We start from the raw sequence: 20216 nt of genomic DNA, 5'->3' as shown, positions 1-20216 counted from the left end.
TAGGGTAACCCGCTTGCTAGGGTAACCCTCTCTTCTTGTAAACAGGCCCTTAATCTCCCCAAGTCATATTAAGCCATATCAGCACTCCTCAGTTTGTGGAGTGCTAATCCCTGCCAGTGTAGTGGTAAAAGAGGACAGTCGATTTACTCTTTTTTACTGTTGTTGTTTTTAATTTTTCTATTTTTTTTTTCTTTCTTCAGACTTTATATTCTCGTCCCCAGAGCCGCCTGTCCCCGTTAGCCGGCGGGGCCTTGGCACGAGGAAAGGGTGGCGCTGGAGATACTCTCTAATTCAACTGCTGGTTTCATTCTTGAAAATATCCATTGGTCTCTAACTAAATAATTAAATCTGTTCACCTTTCGAGCCAGATTATATTTCGAGAGAGCAACAGACTGCAGTCAGAATTTTTTTTGGGAAGCGAACACAGACGGCGTGAAACCGAAAAGCTGGCAATCACTCTGTTTTCCCGGGCTAAACCTGGTGGTATGCTAATCAAACCGTTTCTGTGGTCAGCTTACCGACAGATTACGTATTTGAAACGTGGTTACTGCGCGACCAAGATCACACAAAAGGAATTGTTTGCCCCTTTTGTTGGCATTTGATAACCCAGAAATACTTTACTAGGATTTCCACAATACACCAATTCTTGGATTCAAAGTTCAAAACATTTCTGTAGAGAACAGCACGGTCTTTTAAGTTTTAAGAGTGCTTGTGCAGCTGCGAGTGTGCTTATACTCCTGAAAATACTTTGCCGTTGATAAGTAGCTTGAAAGGGCTTGTGTTGATTTTGTGTGCGGCAGAGAGACTTTCGCCTACTGAACCAAAGAAACGCCCATCTCTGAAGTAATTAGGACTTAACTTGTTTATATGGCTCATGTTCTTTTGGAGACGCGATCCACACTGTTTTTAACCAAATATGATAAAGTAATATCATAGGATGAGCAAAAGCACGCTCAAAAACAGGTTTTTCAGTTAAAGATTGAAAATTTAGCAAAACACTGCGAAGATTGAAGCGGATTTCTCTACGTACTCGACGCGTAACTTTGATTTCAGGTTGAGGTGAACTCTTTTCAAAGTAAGGAAACTAGTGTCCAGGTCAGCGCGGTCCCAAAGCTGACTGTGTCCCTTTAAAGAGAAAGAAGAATTGCTACCCGGCCGGCCACAATCAAGATTTGAATGTCAAATCGCTTTAAAGACCTTTACAAAAAAACTACAGGCTTAAAAATTTTGAAAAGTTCGGCTGATCGGCAAGGTACTCAGTGAAATATTCTACATGCGAAGGGTGACAATCCCCTAGGGGTTCAGTTTTTGTATTTGTACTAATCTACCAGTTTTATATTATTCGAATGGCAAAGGTTTTAATGGAAATGGCTTACTGTAATTTACCGCGCTAACTCCGTTGTTCTTCTTCGCAAAAAGCACTAATTCCGAAAATGATTTATTTGACATTACTTCGTGTTCTGTGAGAAAGCGTCCGTCTACGGCAGTCCTTAAGGGTGGCAGGCTGGAGTGAACAAGACTTGAACTCAGTGCACGTTTGAGGTTACCGTAAAAATTCCGTTATTCGGTAAGTTTGAGTGAACCCTTTCAGTAACTAAGATATTGTTTAGTCTGGGGGTAGCAAAAATCTTGCCCTGATCTACCGAAGTTGAAGTTTGTACAAGCTGAGTTTATTTCTTTTTTGTCAAGCCAGCGTTTTCACTTTGTGTCGATATCTCCACTTTTGTGTTCCCCAGGAAATGCAAGAAACACTGTACGCTTTAAGTGATGAATCTAGTCGAGTACATACAAGTTACGTGTTTCGCGTCCTAGGCGCTTTCGAGAACGAAATACAGTGGAATCCCAGTGGAATTTTTGATTTTTTGAACTTCCCGATAACTCGAACCAAATGTCGTTTTTCTCCCCTCAGTCGAACTCTGTAATTTCTCGAACTATTCGATTTTTTAAACCAATTTTCTTTTCGCTAAGAGGTTTGTTTTGCACTTTGCATTAGTTTTGAGCTTTCCAGTCTGGCCAGTCTTACGACTGCTTAGATGAAAAAATAAACTTAATTTAACTTAATTAAGCTGTTTTAGATTTTTTTTTTCCCATTTTTTTCTTTTATCAGGTGGTCTGCATAGTATAGGGACTTTGTCTCTTTTGCTGACCATCCTTATGGCCATTTTATTCTTTTATTGCTTGTATTTTACATGTTATCTTCGCCGTTAAATTGTAATAAATAAAATAAATAAACCAGTCACTGTGTTGTGACAACTTCTGAAGTCACCCGAAGTAGTCACGAGCAGCAGTCAAAACTGAGCTGTCCTACCGAAACGACACCATAATAGCCTTTTTTCTTGGCAGCTTACAAAAATAAAGACCATGCTAGCGTTGCTTTGGTCTCTTCTAATGGTTAACTTGATAATTCAAGGTTTAATTTGACGAGGAACGGCATATTTTGTTCAAAGTAAGACAAATATTATCCCATAGAGGGGAATGGTTATGAAGCCCGGCAAACATCAGAGGAACAAACAAAGATGCCAAGATGTCCACGACCGTATACAATCTTTTGTTTTGCGTTCATACACTATGCTAGAATTACGTAATTAAACATTTCTATTGGTTAGTTCCTCGGTCAGGAGTAGACAACTATTTTGTGCACGGTCAAGGCCAAAAAAGAGAACAAAAACATACAACAAAGAACTTTTTCGAGTTTCATATTAAACCATTCCCCTCTATTAACTATGACTATCCTACCTGACGACACTCGACGAACTGCGAGCCGGATCGATGCCGGCGAGTGCGGCGACCCATTTTTGGCGCCAAATTAAAAGCTTGGAGATACAAAATGTTTCATATTTTTCACTTTTTAGAATCTGATATGGTTTTGAGAATATTTAATGCCATCTCCAGTGAGAAACGTTGCCTGATTTCAATGCCTTTCCTGTTAACGTACATTGTCAGGACTCGTCAGGACAGTAAAGTTTTTCCGCCTGCTTAATCCTGATTGGTCAAATTTCAGGCGCGCCAGCCGTATGCAAGGCTAAATTATGCCCGACAATGGCTTAGTCCGAATCAAATCAAGAATACATAAAAAAGGCGGGATTATGAAAAAATGCCGATCTGTTGGTGTTAAAACAGCTGTGTTTGGTTTCTGTGAAAAAGAGAATTTGAAGACTGACTTTTTATTACAACTGAAAGGGAGTTGAAAATCCACCGCTAACATCTTATTGTCACATCACAGTGACTGGTTTGTTTCCCCGTCCCCAGAAAATATAATTTGTGATAATAAGTATTGACATTAATTAATATTTTGCCGACCAGGAACAGAGAACTGGGTGCGAGCGTAGAGCGCGAAGGCTGACCAACGCGTCCATACCTCATAACCTTTGCGTGTGTTCGGTTATGCAGGGAAGGCAACTTTTTTTAATTTTTCAACGTAATCAAACGTGTCATTTTTCTTATTTCGGCCTCCGTCCCAGTTTAAAAGTCAAAATGTCTCGGGCTTGCAAAGAAAAACACTAGTCACGCCTTCTTGACAACTCTCTAACTGACTGCTAAAATGTTTGTTTGTTTCAGCACAATATCGAGACCATTGAATTAGTTGAACAAGAAAATGAAGTTTATAACCTCAAAGAAAGTTTTCTTGGTTGTTATTGGTATCATCATCTGTGTTGCCCAAGCTCAGAGCGAGATACCGGAGGTACATTACTAAATGTCATTGAGAGAAGCTCCGTACTGAGTCGTTACTATCTTAAAAAGTAAAGTCTGCATACGAGCCAAGTGGCCTATCAGGCCGGAGCTTATCCCGGTTTCTGTAGCATGAAGCGACTAGGAGTATTTCTACTCCCCCCTGGATGGGATGCTAGTCCATCGCAGGGTTACCCCCAGCATTAAGTTCGCCGGTACCCATTTATACACCTGGGTGGAGAGAGACACTGTGAGAGTAAAGTGTCTTGCCCAAGAACACAACACAATGTCCCCGGCCAGGGCTCGAACCCGGACCGCTCGATCCGGAGACGAACGCACTAACCATGAAGCCACCGCGCCTCCCCAACTATATATATGCCAGAAAAAAACTTTCCAGCAGTTTTCAATTGAGTTCTGTGTCGTAAACCAAAACCAAAGCAATCACTCTGGCCACAACCTCGGTCTTTTCCCTTGCTTGGGGGTGGGGCGGGAAAAGACTCTGGGAACGAGGCTGCTCTGGCCAATCACAAAAGACACAGACAATCCAATGAGCCGATCAAAACTCGAAGTAAATACATGTAGCTGACGTGAAGCGCGGGAAAACGAGTGCAAGCGAGTCACGATTGGTTTTTGTTTTACTTCTGATTGGATGAGAAAGTGGGGCGAATTTTTAAGCCAATCGTGTAGCGTAGTGATGTAAAACCAATAACTTGTCCCACAGGTGACGAAGAGGATTAAGTAAGTAAGTAATAACTTGTCGACACTCAAGTGAAAATCGCTCCAAGCATCCGACTATTCAAAAATGTGAATCATTGTACGATATTGCATCGCCTGTGACACTGACAACATTGTCCGAACGACAAGGGAGGCAGAGGGGAGAGAGCGTGGGAACGAGGTTACATTGTCTTTTTCCGTCTCTTTCTCGCAAAAGAGACAACAAATGCGGTGTAACTTAAACAAGGTGTCGATCATATAGCTATTCCAAAAAAGTACCAGGCAATCAAATGATTTTGAGTCTTTTTTTTTATCTTAGTTCAAAATGATATTTTTCTAAGGTAGAAATGCATCAATGAGGTACTTATAAACTGGATGCAAAAAAGAATGAAGACAAACAATAGACTGCAAGGCTGATACTACGTGAAAAACGTTTCGAGACACCAACATGACAAGAACCGATGAAGGAGGATCGCAACAGTGGACAGCTGTTTCGTCCTTCTTGGGGCTCGTCAGCACTGTGTAGCGAAGATATGTAACGCCAGCCCAACAGCCAACGCACATAAATTGCAAAATGACCCGTTCACTATATCAAGTTCCGTACTTTGAACTCACTTGCGTTCCGAAACACGCGTTGCAACATCATGTGTTTCGGGGCGCATGGAGACAAAGTGTCAAGATTGGTGTCTCGAAAAGCAAAAGAATAAATGTGGCTGGACAAGGCCAGCCTAAACATTTAAACATTCAACCGCATGGCCAGTACCATGCTTTAAAAACGCAGCGTATCGGATCTGAAAAGACTTACGGTCCAAAAATACATAAATGAGAAACCAGAAACTGCAAGGGACCGCATACGATAGTCTATTGTTTGTCTATTGCAGTCTACTGTTTGTCTTCATACTTTTTTTGGTTGATCAGATCTCATGTAGATCCTACGTTGGCAGCGTTTATCGTATGCGGTCCCTTGCAGTTTCTGGTTTCTCAAAAAAGAATGGTCTGGATTGAGCAACTGGACTTGGAATGACCAACTGAAAAATTTGACCACTTTTGCGCTTTAAGACTAATAAATAAGAAGTCTCTATAAGAAGGGCATTCTGGGGACCACTTCTACAGTGACCCGGCCTCCTAAGAAATGTAAAGATAAACAAGTAAAATTCAGCCAGGACTGTTCAGCTGTATCCCCTATATCCATGGTCCAGTCTACTTTTAGCCGCCTACGAGGCTCGTCGTGACGAGCCCAAACAGCGCTTCCGCAGGAGGCTAGTCTGCCTTGAGATTGTCGTAGAAATCCAAGATTAGAAAAACATTCGCCTGTAACTCAAAAAGCCGACCAGTCGAAAAAAGTCTGCCTCCATGTTAATGGTGGCTTGTGTTCATTTCTCTCTTTTTCCCGTGCAGTTTACAATTAAACACTTTTCGCAGTGGGCGTCGACTGATAGGCTGTGCGAGGACGCTGCGAGGGCCTTGGGATCAGGATGGGCTAGGAATGAGCACCTGGTATTTGACATCAACCTCCAGTGTCCTGACACCTGGAGCCCATATTATGATAAATTGGTAGCTCAGGTCAGCTGCGAAGACGTCGCGGTTGAAAGAAAGTCAAAGCCCGATAACCCTTGAGCCCGAGGTTACTATTTTAAGTGCCGCTATACTCATTAAGTGCTCCAAGAAAATAGTTTCTTGAGAAACTGTTGGGCTGTGACGACGAACCGCAGTGTTTAATCTAAGAACTAGAAGCTTAAGGAAAAAAACCGTGTGGTGAAACTGAAAGTGCATTTATGCTCCGAAGAAGTTTATTGTTTAAGAAATAGAAAACATGTGCTTTGTTTCTATCTAGTTATAGAAACACGAGTGGAAGTTTTGGAGAACGAGAAATGCTGTGGGAACAGGAACCGCAGGCCAGTGTTTCCACAGCTTTTTCGAGTTCTCCCAAACTTTGACGAGTGTTTCTATTAAACAATTAGATTATGAGCTCGAGATTTCTATCACGCATAAATATAGAGAACGAATAATCTAATTGTTTTAGTATAAATCTACTAGTTGTTCAAAAATTTAATCTAAATACTCTTCACAGACACTTCGAAAACACAAAGAAGCGGCCCCTAGCGCACGCTGCTCCGCTACTCACTATCACAGATTAGCATCACCCAACTAGTGGACTAATGCAAATCCTACATTTTAATTGGCTACGCTACTAGAGGACTAGTAGTAATAGTCCTCGAGTAGCGAAATTGGCGCAATCGAGCGTGACGCTCTCTTTCGTTTTATTCCAAATAAATATTTCTTCAATTTGCATTTGCTAACTTTATTGCCTTTTCTGTCCGACTAGTTGGTTGACCCTTCGCCCTCAAGGGCCACGGGTCAATAGCCCACTCGGCTTCACCTCATAGGCTATTGACCCGTAGCTCTTGCGGGCTACGGGTCTAATTGTTAAATAGATAGTGAGTAGCGTAGCCAATCAGAGAACGCCATTCGTGATAGAACGCTAGTCGATTTATACTAAAACTCAATAGAAACACGGAGAACATGTTTTCTATTTCTTTTAGAAAACACCGCGACGAAAAAAAGGAAAACAACTTGTTAACTTTGATTATCAAAATGTAAATTCTCTTTACGTCAACAGCTCGTGCTAGTTCTGTGTTTCTATCGAGTTATATAAACACGATTTTTAACCAATCAGCTTATTGTATTTTCTTAGGACTGTTTTCTAAGTTGAGATGGAGTGTACGAGTGCGGTGTTGTTGTTTTATTGTGACTTTTTAAGTCTTCAGTTACAAATAAAAAAAATAAAAAAGAGTGCAAAAGAATAGGCTTTGTCAATAATTTAACTATAAAACAATACGATAAGACAAAAGTTAAAACCATCACGGTTAAAAACTCTAAAAACTGTAAAAAACTCTAAAAAGCGACGACGTTTCGACGTTGACTCAACGTCATTTTCAAGTCAAAATGAATAAGAAAACGTTATTTGAATATAAATGTACAAAACAAATCCTTAGAGACTTAAATAAAACACTATTTAATGCGAGAAATATTTGCACGCAGTGTCACGTAAACAGTTTAGAAAAAAAGAGTGATTGAAAATTGATAGTTTCTAAGATTTGTATGGATAGAGAATTTGGTAATAATTGTTTTTGATCTACGACTGTGTTGTCAAACCTCCCAACTCAGCTCAAATACGTTTGCAGATTGGAGAACTTGTCACGTCTCAAGTGTCACGCGTCATGGGTCAAAACTCTCACTCAGAGAAACATTGTGGGTTGCAAGAAAACAAAAACTCACTGTTTCCCTTGGGGCCAGTCATTAAGCGCTTATTAAGAAATGTAAGAGAAGCTGAGGCCCGCAAACAAAAGCAGAAACTTATCCACTTGACCATGTGCACTACATTGGAAAAACGGGGGCAGTTTTGTTAAAAATACAACGAGGAAGGCAATATTGTTACTTTTCGCGCTTGCTATACGCTAGCGTAGTAACCTGGCCTACGTGACAATACTTTGCAAAACTTTGTCTAACATATACTGATACAAACATTTTAACACTTGAATAAATTGAATTCCCTCAGGGGGTGTGTGCAACCCCTGCATTCTTCCCCCTAGATCCGCCCCAGGGCAAAAGAGCTCTAATGCCGAGCCAATACATTTTTTGTAAAATGTTGAGTTTTTTAATTAACCTGCATCACACAAAATTAAAATAAATTTATCGAGCTGATGATATTGCAGCTCCATTATAAATTTAGAACGAGGTAAATATATAGTTACATAAATTGTACACAGGTATATCCCCTATAGTTAGGGCCCCGTGGGGTACTCTACAAAGATTTCTGTTGAGAGGGCCCTGCCCCATGGTCCAACCCCTTAACCTTTAGTGTACAATTTTGACAGAAAAGGTACTCCTTTTCCATACCTTTTATCCTGTTTATTGAAAAAAAGGAACCCCTTTTACATACCTAGTTAAGAAAACAGCATCTCTTTTCTGAACAATATTAAGGGAGAAAATTGTCATTTTCATGAAGTGCTTAATAAATTAAATGATGCAGCCATAAGATGCATCTGTTCAAAATATTTTTATCAAAGGCCCTTTTAAATACTTAAATGACAGATTTCCCAGTACCCTTTCATATACCTCAACTTGTGAAATCCCTACCTCTGAAAAAGGTACCCCTTTAGGGAGGAGCTTGAACAGCGGCTGGTAATTGAGCCTATCCTGTTTTCAGTGGTATCTTTTAGGGGTCAAATAAAGCCAGAGCCACGCCCAGATTGGTCTCCTGTAGGGGTTAATAATTCAAATTTTCCAACAACCATCCCTAACCTTTTCATATTGGAGTCCCCCACCCCAGGGCCCCACCCTACTGGAAATTTTAAGCTTCATACATTCCTTTAAATTTTTTGGGTCTTACAGAACCTACCCCATCCCCAGGAAATTCCAAACCCTTCTGTGGGTGGATTATGGATACTCTCTGAAACTGTACAAATTATATAATTTTAGTGTTTTAGGAAATGCAATTTCTTGTGCAGGTGAAAGTAAGTCATGATTTTGACTTTGACCAAGAATGTAGCAAAATTTCTGTGATATAAATTGCCGCTTAATATTGCAATTATCACCAAAACCTAAATAGCCCCTATAGCAAAAAGTTATTCTGATTTTGTCAACATAAGGCACCAACATGAGCAGATCTATATAAGTGAGATCTACAAGAGGGATGCCTAAGGTGGCTTGATCAGATTTTTGAGTAACAATACCACTTAACTTTGAGTGACTAGAGCACCACCCTAATCAATCTGACAGAAATTCAAACATTACTGGTGTACTAGAGATGATTAAGTTTCAAATGACATGTTTTACCAAGATCTGAGTTACCATGCCAACATTATGACATTTAAACCCAATAAGTAATTGAATAACTTACCATTAAGGGATAATTTGGGATATACGACACCTGCAGGACCTATGACCTGACATACAGATTGTTGTCAAAATGATGGCCAAATTGAAAAAAAAAAAGAAAAAAAAATAGAGAAAATTTGTGGGTGAGGGTTCATGATATCAAAATACAACAAAAAGGCAGTTTTAAAATGTTATCCTATGGTCATAAGACTTGACTAAAAAGTACTTTGGTCTTAAATGAATCTTATAATATATTACCCTGAGTGTAAATCCCAAAGAAATTGCTCTATTTGATGTTCAGAAACAATTATTAAAATGGATGGGAGTAAAAAAACACTTCATAATTTTCAGGGGCTTAGCCAGGATTTCTCAAAGGGGGAGGGGTCACACTGTGTCAAAATGAGCGTACTCACCAGATTGTCATGCCGTTTTTGCCACCTGTTGTAGGTTGTTTGCTTAACTTACAAGATGGGGGGGGGGGGGGGGGGGTCAAACATAATCCCTGAGTTTCAAATTCATGAAAACATTTTAAGACCGCTAATGTCTACCCTCAAGTCAGGAAAATGTTGCTCTGACTTTCACTGAAGTTGTTTGTTGTCTTTATTATAATTTTCTTTAGTATTGATTCACCATACTATTGTACATTTCTGAATATCACGAATTCAGAAAATGCGTGATTACTTTTTGACGATTCTCTGAGCATCACAATAACAATAAAATATATAGTACACCTTCACTCATCTCATGCAAACACAAAAATGCTGGGGGTAAGTGGTAAGCAGAACTGTAAAATCACTATGCTGGATGCTTTATGTTTAGCCTGCAAGCAGGCTCACCTTTGAGTTACGCGTGTGAGCAGCAAAGAGCAAAGCGATCCGGCAGGAAGCAGTCTGGTGAAGAGGCGCCAAGAAAGTGAGCCTGCCTTGATCATCAAGGCTTAGTTCTTTTATATCAATATTAAATAACAAATGGAAGTTCTTTTATATAATTAATATTGCAAATGCATACTAATGGTAGAAAGTGTCATCAATAATGAAAAAATTACCATAATTTGGCTTCAATCTGGCGATTCCTTATCCAAATTTTGAAACGTGACTACTTTTTCCGCGAGCCATAAAAAGGACATGACGTAATAAGGCAGAGAGAACTATGGGGCTTCTCCCGCGTGGTATGGAATGAATTCTCTGATAACTGATCTTGCCATCTTTTACAATGCACGATCAGGACGAAAATAATCAATTCATGACAACATCTTCGACAAACAAATGAATATAAGCTTAGATCTCTCACACAGTTTTCTGCTACGATGAAAGTTTACGAACACACAATGCGGCCATGCGTTTTACGAAAAGTCGAGCTACCAAGTGTTGCAATTGTACGAATACCAATTGTACAATACATATTTACCTAGTGTCGTTTCCTTTGTATTCTTTAAAGCTTTGTCCCCGATACCCTCAATCCCCGTCTTGTGCAGTTTCCTCGGACATGCAACATCGCTTGACGAAGTTGGTGCACAAATTGTTTACAGAAAAACTACAGCTTCATAAATTGTTGTTAGATTCGCTACAAGAAACATTCATACAACCCCACTTGGCGGAGGCTCTATGTACTCTGGCTGCTTGGTCTCCCCTGAAGATTGATGGCGCGCCTCCTGTTGCATCCCTCTGTATTCCTGAAACTGTAGGATGGCCTCGACTGCGAACAGAGCGAGGCAAACGAAACCGAAAAAAGAAGCAGCTCCCGCAGTGCTCTTGCTGGTGACACACAAATCTTTGGCACACGAAGCTGCAAGCGACGAGCCGATCAAGAAACCCACTACCGCTAGAACACACAGTGTTGCATGAATCGCAGGATGGCGGAAAATCCACAGCAGTCTCTCCCACAAGCCAAGCAGATGGATGATCATGACAATCAGAGCGTTAATAAAGGCGGTCCATGCAACGAAGTCGAAGAAACCAAATTTGGGGCCGCATTTGCAGTTGTACCAGGAGATGACTGATGAGCCACAAGCCCCGGCAAGAAGCGTGAATACTAATTGTGCACATTTTACCTTCCCTATCAGGGTCTTTGTGATGAAGTCTGGCGTGAACTTTATGAAATCGTCGCCTTGTTGGGCCATATTTTCGAACGGTTCACGTTATGTATAAAATCCGTTCGGATAAGGACACTCTGGGATGCGGAAGAATGGGCAGGGGGTTGGATTGCGTGTCATCCTCGTTTTCAAGTGATAACCCCCAGCACTTTTCTGACGTCATCTATTTGTTTAGATATCACCCTCGTGGGGTCCCTCTTGGGGAAACTTGCTCTATTTACCTCTACTCCTGGGGGAGGAGACTCCCGTATAATAAGGACGGGGGTGCTCAACGTACCTTTTAGGGGTTCAAAACGCGGTTTTGGTACCTCTTAGGCTATAGGGTGTTCAGCCTCAAAAGGTCCACTGCAGAAGCTTTTGCTGTACCTTTTAGGGTAAATATGACAGGAGATAATACTTTGTTTTAGAATTGGTACCTCTTGGGGGTGAAAAAAATTTCAAGCCGCACCCACCAGATCTTGGTACCTCTTAGGGGTTCTTTTCAAAATTTCTGACAAACACTCCCTTCCTTTTTATATGGGAGTTCCCCCAGCCCTCTTCTATGTGGCAGAGATGCATCCACCATTATAATCTACAAGTTCCCAGAACACTGAACAACAAGACGTAAACCTCTTTGAATAGTCAGTCACCTTATTATTTGTTTCATGTTAAAGTGACTATTCTCATATTTGTAATTGAGAGAAGACTGAAGATCTTAAAAGTATTTGTCTACATAACCAGACTGAAAGACTAGTGAAAAGATAGTAGACACTTATTAGTGTGGGTGTGCGGTATACTAAAGTGGACTATTATTTTAAAGGGGATGCTTTGTGTTATGACATGCATGCATAGACTATATTGGTGCCCTGCCCACAGTCTGCCAATCAACCCAAAAGAAATACAGTGGAACCTCCAGTTGCAACCACCTCTCCTCACCGACCAGTTCTCCAAAATACCAAAAGTTCCAAAGTCAAATCACTATATTTGGAACCTCTTGTAAGTGACCACATCTTGTAAACAACCACGACCACTTTTAGAGCTAAAAGTTTGAAATTTCCTTTAATTTTTTAACCTCCTGGAAGTGACCATTTGACAGATAATAGGGCGAAAATTGGATAAGGTGTTGTAAATTGCATTCCTGGGAAGTACAGGATTTTTTTCCCACGAAATTGACTTTTCATATGAATAAAAATGTAAACATTCAAAGAAAAAAATGCACATACACTGTTCTGTATCAGTCTTATAAAAACAACCTTAAATGACTTTAAATTCCCATATGCTAATGAGGCAAACTTTTGACCCAATATGGTCTAAGCTCTCGTAAGCAACCACCACCCATAAGCGACCACTCAGACTTGACATTTCAGGTGGTCACTTATGGGACATTCAACTGTAGCCAGTCTCCTTAGTGGTGTATGGGTTGGGTTTGGGGGGGGGGGGGGGGAGGTGGAGATTAGAAAGCTAAGCAAGCTGAACTGGTCTGAGGAGGAAGATCTTGCTTGCTCTTTCTCTGTTTTCCCATTTATTTTGGCCCTATATAGACTATGAGTAGTCCCTCTTTCACTTAGTCTGTCATGCGTGATGCGAAAGAAATTCACAAGAAAAAAATGGCTGCGCGAAATCCTGGGGGCTAGGAGCGTGCGGATTTCGTGTGGCCATTTTTTTCTCGCGGTTTTCTTTCGCATCACGCACAACGGATGAAGCGTGAGAGGGAGGTTTTTATGGAGATTTTTTATGGCAGGTCCACACCAGCCCTCTGGCTTGCCAGACGCAGACCTGCCTCATCAAAAATATATGTATGTGTGTATGTATGTGGGACTACTTGCAGTCTAGGCCCTATAACCAATTATGGAACCTGTCCAGACCTATGCACTCTCCACAACGGATATTTGGTTCAAACTCCACCCATCCAGTTCAGCTTACTTTTCTTTTAAGGTTTCAGCTTTTGTGAACCATCACGCCCCAGAAATAATTTTCCAATGACCCTCCATGGGACAGGTATATTTCTAGAAGCACACATTGTCCATAATAAAAAGTGTGCATGAATCCAGTGAGTGTCTTCTTAAGTGTCCACAATGTGAGGTTAGGTTATTTCCAAGGTAACAGCAACGTGAATAATAATAATAATAATAATATTGTACGGTACAGACAGCTCTGTCTTATTTGGTCCCAATGAAAATGTATTTCTCTTGAGTGTTCAATTAGATTGCATTGTATATTTTCCAACTGGGATAATCAGACCTTTAAAAGCCACTTCTTGTAAATATCACACCACTTGACACCGACCAGTTTACATCAGGCTATTTTTCCTTGTTATAACTATTATTGTATAAAATAGGATCTAACACCATTCACTTATATCCTCTGGCTTGTAACCTGTACTCAGCGAGTGTTAGTTTCTTGTGAATAAACACGATTATTGCTGGCAGTGCCCTCCACTATTTGTTGTACTATTTGTCTCATTTACTTTTAATGGAAATGTTCTCTATTCAGCTAAGCAAGGCAGAAGAGAATATAGCCACAGTTCTTATAATTTCTAAGATATAGACACCCAGATGTTGCCATTTGTTGTCTGTATGCAGAAGTTTGATTGAATATGGTTAGTTAAAAGGTTTTTCGTAACTATCATGTGAGAGCCAGGACACTTCAACCCAATCACTTTATACAAATCACTTTTCTTCAGGGAAGCAGCATGTGTTTTTTCTGTGAAGGAATACTGCATTAAAATATTTATCAATATATAAACCCTGAGGGACAAAATAGCTTAAGAAAAGTGAGACAAACTAAACCTTTAGTTTATTGTCCTTTAAAACTAGCAAAAGGTTTTTAGGATAAGCTTAAGGTGATTCCTTAGTATTGCATTGCGCATCCCTACTGCGTATAATTTTCGCGCCATTAGCATGTGCACATGAGCGCGTGCGCATACAAAACGTAAGAGATTTCCCACAAAATAAGCTTGATAGCGAAAGAAATGCTCCTTTTCTCTTAAAACAAGCATGGCGACCCCCTCTTTTTACTACGTTTGTAATATCTCCTTGTCCTGTAACAACAGCATACCAAGTTTCATCAGAAATCTATGGTGGGCTCTTTTACTAGGGAATCACCTTAAATCCCAGAGCAAGAACATGTCTTGATTGGCTAAAGGCCATGCTCCCATTCAACAGAAAAATAGCTGTGAATTCAAGGTTCCTGTTAAAACGAATCCTTGGAGAGGACAAAGCCCCAAGTCAACTCCAACAGTCCTTAAAAACTGACAAACAGCAATCTAAAATTACTTTAACATAATACAGTGGCAAATCTGTAAGAAATATAATAATAATAAAACTGATCTAAAGACAGTTTTAATACTCTTCGTACAATGTCTTTTTAATCATGAAAAAGTACTTTAGCCATAAACAGCAATGTTGCAAAATGGACTTGCTAAAAATTATACATAGTACAAAGTCCTTGGCATGCTTTCTGGTTCGCCCAAATGGTACACAAGTAACTACTAGTCATATAATGTCCACATTGAAGAAAGTTTAAAAAAAGAAATCTGGGACTGTTTATCATGTCAAGAAATATAGATGTCCCCACTCACGATCACATAATAATATTGGTTGTCACGTTTTCTTGACTGCAACACCAAAAACATCAACAGAGGTGTCTGTTTATTGTGGGTAGAGTTTACCATGTTCTACACTACTAAAATATTGAATTTCTAGGTTTCTGACAACTGTCTCTTAAAATAGCTTAACTGGTCAAGGTCTGACAAAGTCTACAATCTAACCCATTATACACAGACACTTTTGGACCACGAGTATCCACTTTCAAACCTTACCATTAATTGGTTCAAATAGTTTGTTCTTCAACTTGGTCCAGTAAATAAAAAAATGCTACAACTGGGTAAATATATCCTTTGAATGTTTTACATTTTGATGCTTTAAGGAAGTCTTTAAAAAACAGCAACATAATAACATCACATTACATAATTAGCAATAATATTTATTGCCAGTACCAAGTTGAAGACAATATTTTATTCCTTGCTTACAGGGACTTAAAATAAGTGTCTTCTCCTTCTTGTTCACTCTCGACAGTCTATTTCCATTATCCCACCAGTAGGCTCTTCATTACCTGGACAGTACATCATTTCCTAACAAAAGATAAAGATATTGGAGTTAGCAACTCTCAAAGTACTTAAAGTGTATGTGACAGATATTTTTTAATTATTTAGCTTGGTGGAATCAACATGAGACTGAGACATGGAAATCGAAAAAACCATTGGATATGTTGTTTTTTTTCACTGTGTTTAAAGTGCTTATGACATGACAAATAATTTCTGCTTACTAGAAAGGCCTTTCAAAATACAGAAGAATGGTGCTTTTCTTTTTGAAATATCCTTTTTGTTTGAGAGATACTGACGTTTTTCTATTATGCAAATTAGAGCAGTGATGACGTCATATTGTTTGCAACTAAAAAATGGTAAAAAAATAGTGAATAAACAATATCTCTAGAAATATTGAAGCAGTGTTCTTGAGACTTGGTACCACAAATGTGCACCACAAAAGAAACAAAATGACACCCTTAATGCTATTGCCATAGCAACTCTTCTGGTTCCAGTCTCTTTCTGTCAAAAAAAACAAATATCCCCATTTGCAACCTCTAAAGTAAGACAAAGAGTCCTGCTTGGAACAGACATAGCTCCCATATTGTCCTAACTCCCATCATTAAATTGGGTGGGGTAGATGGTTCTTGGTTCAAGACAAAACTGGTAATTTCAGTTTTTATTACGACAGCACCAGAAGCAAAACTGTTGTCATGGCAACAGGACTAAGGGTGTCATTTTGTTTCTTTTGTCATGCACATTGGTGGTGCCAAGTTTCAAGAACACTGCTTCAATATTTCCAGAGAGATCGTTTATTCAGTATTTTACCACTTTTTAGTTGCAAACCTTACGACGTCATCACTGATCTAATTTGCATAATAGAAAAACATCAATATCTCTAAAACAAAAAACCATATTTTAAAAAGAAAAACGCCATTCTTCTGTATTTTGAAAGGCCTTTCAAACAAGCAGAAATTATTTTCATGTCGTATACACCTTAAGCCATCTGAAAACGTGAAATTTCACTTCCATTGGCCAAGCAACCATAGGGGGTAAGGACCTTGGACTAGTCAGGCTGACATCAAAACAAGAACAAAGGTCTACATATCTTTCATAAATGTTTACAATTTTAAACCAAAATTGGAATTTTGCCTGATTGCCTAATTCCTAGAATATTTTGCTTAATTTTTTTTATTTTTATTTGTTTGGTTCGAAAAATTAGCATTGATGTAGATGGTGGCTGGTGTATCCAACATATAAAAATAATAATATTCTGTGGCACACAGATGACATTTAAAACTGGAGACAATGGGTTGTTGGCTAGGCCCTTCCTGATTATGTTAGCATTTTTTTTTTGGCATTATTTGATTAAACAAGTATTTTTTCACACTTTTTCTATAAAAAAAAAATTACTAGCATTATTTAGCATTTTGCATAACTTTGATCTAGTTTTCAGCACTCAAAAGATTTAAAACGATAAATTTTAGAATTAAAAAGCATGTGATGATTTGCTAACTTTAAGCCGTTCATGTGCTTGTACAAACAAGATGGCGTTGGCCAGTGCCACGCCATCTTCTCGAGACTTGCAGCTCATAGAAGGAAATTCAGACGGAGAACATAGACCAGTCCCTTCGCCGATAGCTCGAGATTGATCCTTAGAATCAACCAGTGCAAATTACAAGCAGCGAGGAAACAGCGATACAATGAAAGTCCCGTTACATGAGTGAGTTAAGCAGTTCCCTGGTGAGAATTTGATTGTCAGTTATTTAGCAGTGGATGTAGAGAAATTATTTCCTCCAAGAAAAGTGTTCTGAAAATCCATATTTCATCAAAGAAGCATCAAAACAGAAAGAAAAGTTGAAAAGTCGAAATTGAAAGACCAGACCATAATCGACGCATTCAGAAGAGAAGGAAGTTCAAAAGCTAGCACTTTGCCCATGGAAATAATAAAATAAAACAAAGCATTTTCTGGAACCAAAGTAGCATTATTTTGAGAATTGAGCATAATTTGAGCATTTTTTTTGGCCCAAAACGGAATTTCTAGGAGCATAAAATGCCACTTTTACTAGCATAATCGGGAAAAGCCTGTTGTTGGCTCACCAAGGATGGCTTTACCTAACAAAGTTTGATCATGCTGCTAATCTTTGGACTGGTGTACACGAGTAGAATGCTGATCCTGATTTAAATTTGACTTTTGAGTGGGGTGTGAGTGATTTCGAAAAAAAAAACATATTCTTGCAAGCATACTTGTACCAAAAAAGTATTCCTATGCAAATGATCATTGCTGAAATAACAAAAATAAAATGCATGTTCAGAGAGCCAAAAAAGCAAGATACACAGAGGAAAAAATATCATGCATATGTGTACACATCCTGAGGGAAAAAACAAAACATTCCTAGTGTATGAAAGGGTTAAGAAAAAAAATCTTGCCTGTACTAAATACATCTTCCCCCCCTTCAGAAGTCAAATGGTCCACCACTAAGACATTCTGATTTCTCTTGGTTTTCACCTGACAAATCATGTGACTTTTCTTGCACTGCTGCAAATTTTGTGCAAGGATTCACTTTCAAAAGACCTTTCGCAGTCTACTGAATCAATTTTTGTGGGGACATTTTATCCGACTAGTTTGGCACATGCTAAAAAAATTATATTCCTCTCAGCATCGTTGAGGGGACATGGGTGCTCGTCATACCTTTTAGGGGTTAAAAAGTGATTTTGGTACATCTTAGGGTGTTTAGCCTAAAAAGGCCCACAGTGGGAGCTTCTGTGGCACCTTTTAGGGTATTGCGGCTGAAAAAAACAAAAAACAGCGGTTCTGAACGGAAATTGTGAAGTAAGCAAACTTCACGTAATGGAAACAATAAGGCTAATATCTATAATGCTGCATACTAATAAATAGGTGAATGACATAAAGATCATGTTCATGAAAAATAGTGACTTGGATATAAGCCTTCTCCAAAAGTATATTTGTGCTATCCAAATAATTTATTGTTGTTGTTGTTGATCTATCGAGAATGCAAAAGTCAGCTAAAATGTTTATATTGCTTATTCCTTACCATTTTAATCTCTTTAAAGGTGAGTTTTGGTTCAAAGTACAGAATTTTGTGGTCTAGAAGAAAACCACGACACATGAGGCCATCTTTGTTTTTGATGTTGCGATCAAAAAGCAAAACTTTTCCATACCCCCTCGAATATGCAAAGGACCAAAACATAATAGGCACCAAAGAAATATCTGGGGAGTAGGCAAAAGGTAATTTCTTAGTATTTTCAAAGGGCCATTTGCCTCGTCTACCCTGCAAAGGAGTTCAAATATGCCCTCCCACTACCCCTACATGACGTTAACCGAATTAACAATGAAAAGTTTAACAGACTATATATAGTACTTGAATCACACTAGTGACAGGAGAAATGTGTTGTTTTAGAGTTGGTACCTCTTAGGGGTGTAAACAATTTCAAGCCACGCCAGCAAAAGAGGATCTTGGTACCTCTTAGGGGTTCTTTTCAAAATTTCTGATGAGCAGCCCAGTCCTTTGTAAGGGAGTCCTCCAAGGCAAGTAGTAGCTATTTACTTCAAAGCGGTGGTTCAGGAATTAGGGAGCTTAAGCAAACCATGACGACAACGGCAACGAGAACATCACCAAACAAAAGGTTTAATGAGTAGAACAATAGCTGTATGTGCGCATTATAAATCTTTGCACATTTCTTTGCCGTCCTTTGCAAAACAAGTATGTGAAATGACTAGGTTCTGTGTAGTCTGAGGAATGCGAATGACAATGGCAAATTTTTCACATTTCTATTTGGAATTGAACACCATCATCACATCTTTAACCTGAGCATGTTTTAGAGCCACTGGAATATTGAACAGATCTAGATGGTTGCGAATTTCGCTGGTAAAATATAGATTCATTTTTTACTAGGCGTTGTCCTCAGTGTCGCCATCGTCGTTGCTTAAGCTTTCTAATATCTACCACTAGCCACCTCCACTTCAGGAAATAAATTGCTAACTAAGCCCCAGAGAAAAACCTTATTTTTCTAAAATGATAACAGTAGATCGAAAGACCACAAGTAATATACCAGCTGAAAGATTTTGTTTGGGATATGTCCTAAATCACCACAACAGACATACAAGAATTCACAAATTGAATTGAGGAGTCTGCAAAGGAAAAAAATGAAAACGTTCAAAAATACCTTATGACTTGCATATATTGGGTATACCCCAAAACAGTAGCTTAATTTGCAGCTCTGGGTGTGCAGATTTTTGTCATATAAATATTCACTTCACTGTAAAATTGTAAAGTGCAAAAGTTTAAAAAACTTTAGGGGTGGTTAATCAAGTCTGATTCAGGAGGGGGTATGATTTTATGCTTCTAATGCGAAGATCTCTCAAAGATCCTTTTAGAGTCCAAATTTGAAATGAACTGGCCAAATAGTAAGCTTATTATAACATTTTGTGCCATATCGCACTATAGGGGCGTAAAGGATTAAGGTGACTCCTCAGTATTGCATTGCGCATCCCTACTATGCACAATTTTTGCGTAATTAGCACGCGCATATGAGCGCGTGCACATACAAAACATAAGAGATTTCCCTCAAACTAAGCTTGATAGCGAAATAAATACTTCTTTTCTCTTAAACAAACAAGGTGATCCCCACTTTTTATTTCATAATTTCAATAAGAACAATATCCTCAATAACTGAGAAAAAAATTAGCAGAAATTTGTGGCTACTTTTTTGGAAAATGAAATAAATACTACAGAGGGAGACATAACGAGGCCAACAGCGCATGTCCAAATTATG

At 39.0% G+C, this 20216-nt stretch overlaps 2 protein-coding genes across 4 annotated transcripts in view; both read right to left on the bottom strand.

Annotated features, from left to right (window-relative positions):
- Window positions 1-9840: 9840 nt before the first annotated feature.
- On the bottom strand, window positions 9841-11465 carry LOC110045748 (uncharacterized). Its single transcript, XM_020751374.2, has one exon. It carries the CDS (start codon window positions 11381-11383, stop codon window positions 10841-10843), a length of 543 nt encoding a protein of 180 aa, XP_020607033.2. The 5' UTR covers window positions 11384-11465; the 3' UTR covers window positions 9841-10840.
- Window positions 11466-13531: 2066 nt separating this feature from the next.
- The window catches only part of LOC149111206 (plasmolipin-like), a 14696-nt gene continuing 8011 nt past the window's right edge, over window positions 13532-20216 (bottom strand). For 2 of the 3 annotated variants that reach the window (XR_016207944.1, XM_089291928.1), the window contains one exon: window positions 13532-15467. The gene's annotated coding sequence lies outside the window, so the exon portion shown is untranslated. Of the gene's footprint in view, window positions 19573-20216 lie in introns of all 3 variants that reach the window. The other variant, XR_016207945.1, reaches the window with a different exon arrangement.

Source organism: Orbicella faveolata, unplaced genomic scaffold, assembly GCF_042242905.1.
Source record: "Orbicella faveolata isolate gen_17 unplaced genomic scaffold, um_ofav_v1 contig_24, whole genome shotgun sequence".
NCBI classification, from domain to species: Eukaryota; Metazoa; Cnidaria; class Anthozoa; order Scleractinia; family Merulinidae; genus Orbicella; species Orbicella faveolata.
The sequence above is the reverse complement of the archived record's forward strand: the minus strand, read 5'-3'. Positions and strand labels throughout refer to the sequence as shown.

Bases quoted from the DNA above. Each gene is read 5' to 3' on its own strand.
- LOC110045748 (XM_020751374.2), bottom strand. From the start codon at position 11,383: ATGGCCCAACAAGGCGACGATTTCATAAAGTTCACGCCAGACTTCATC.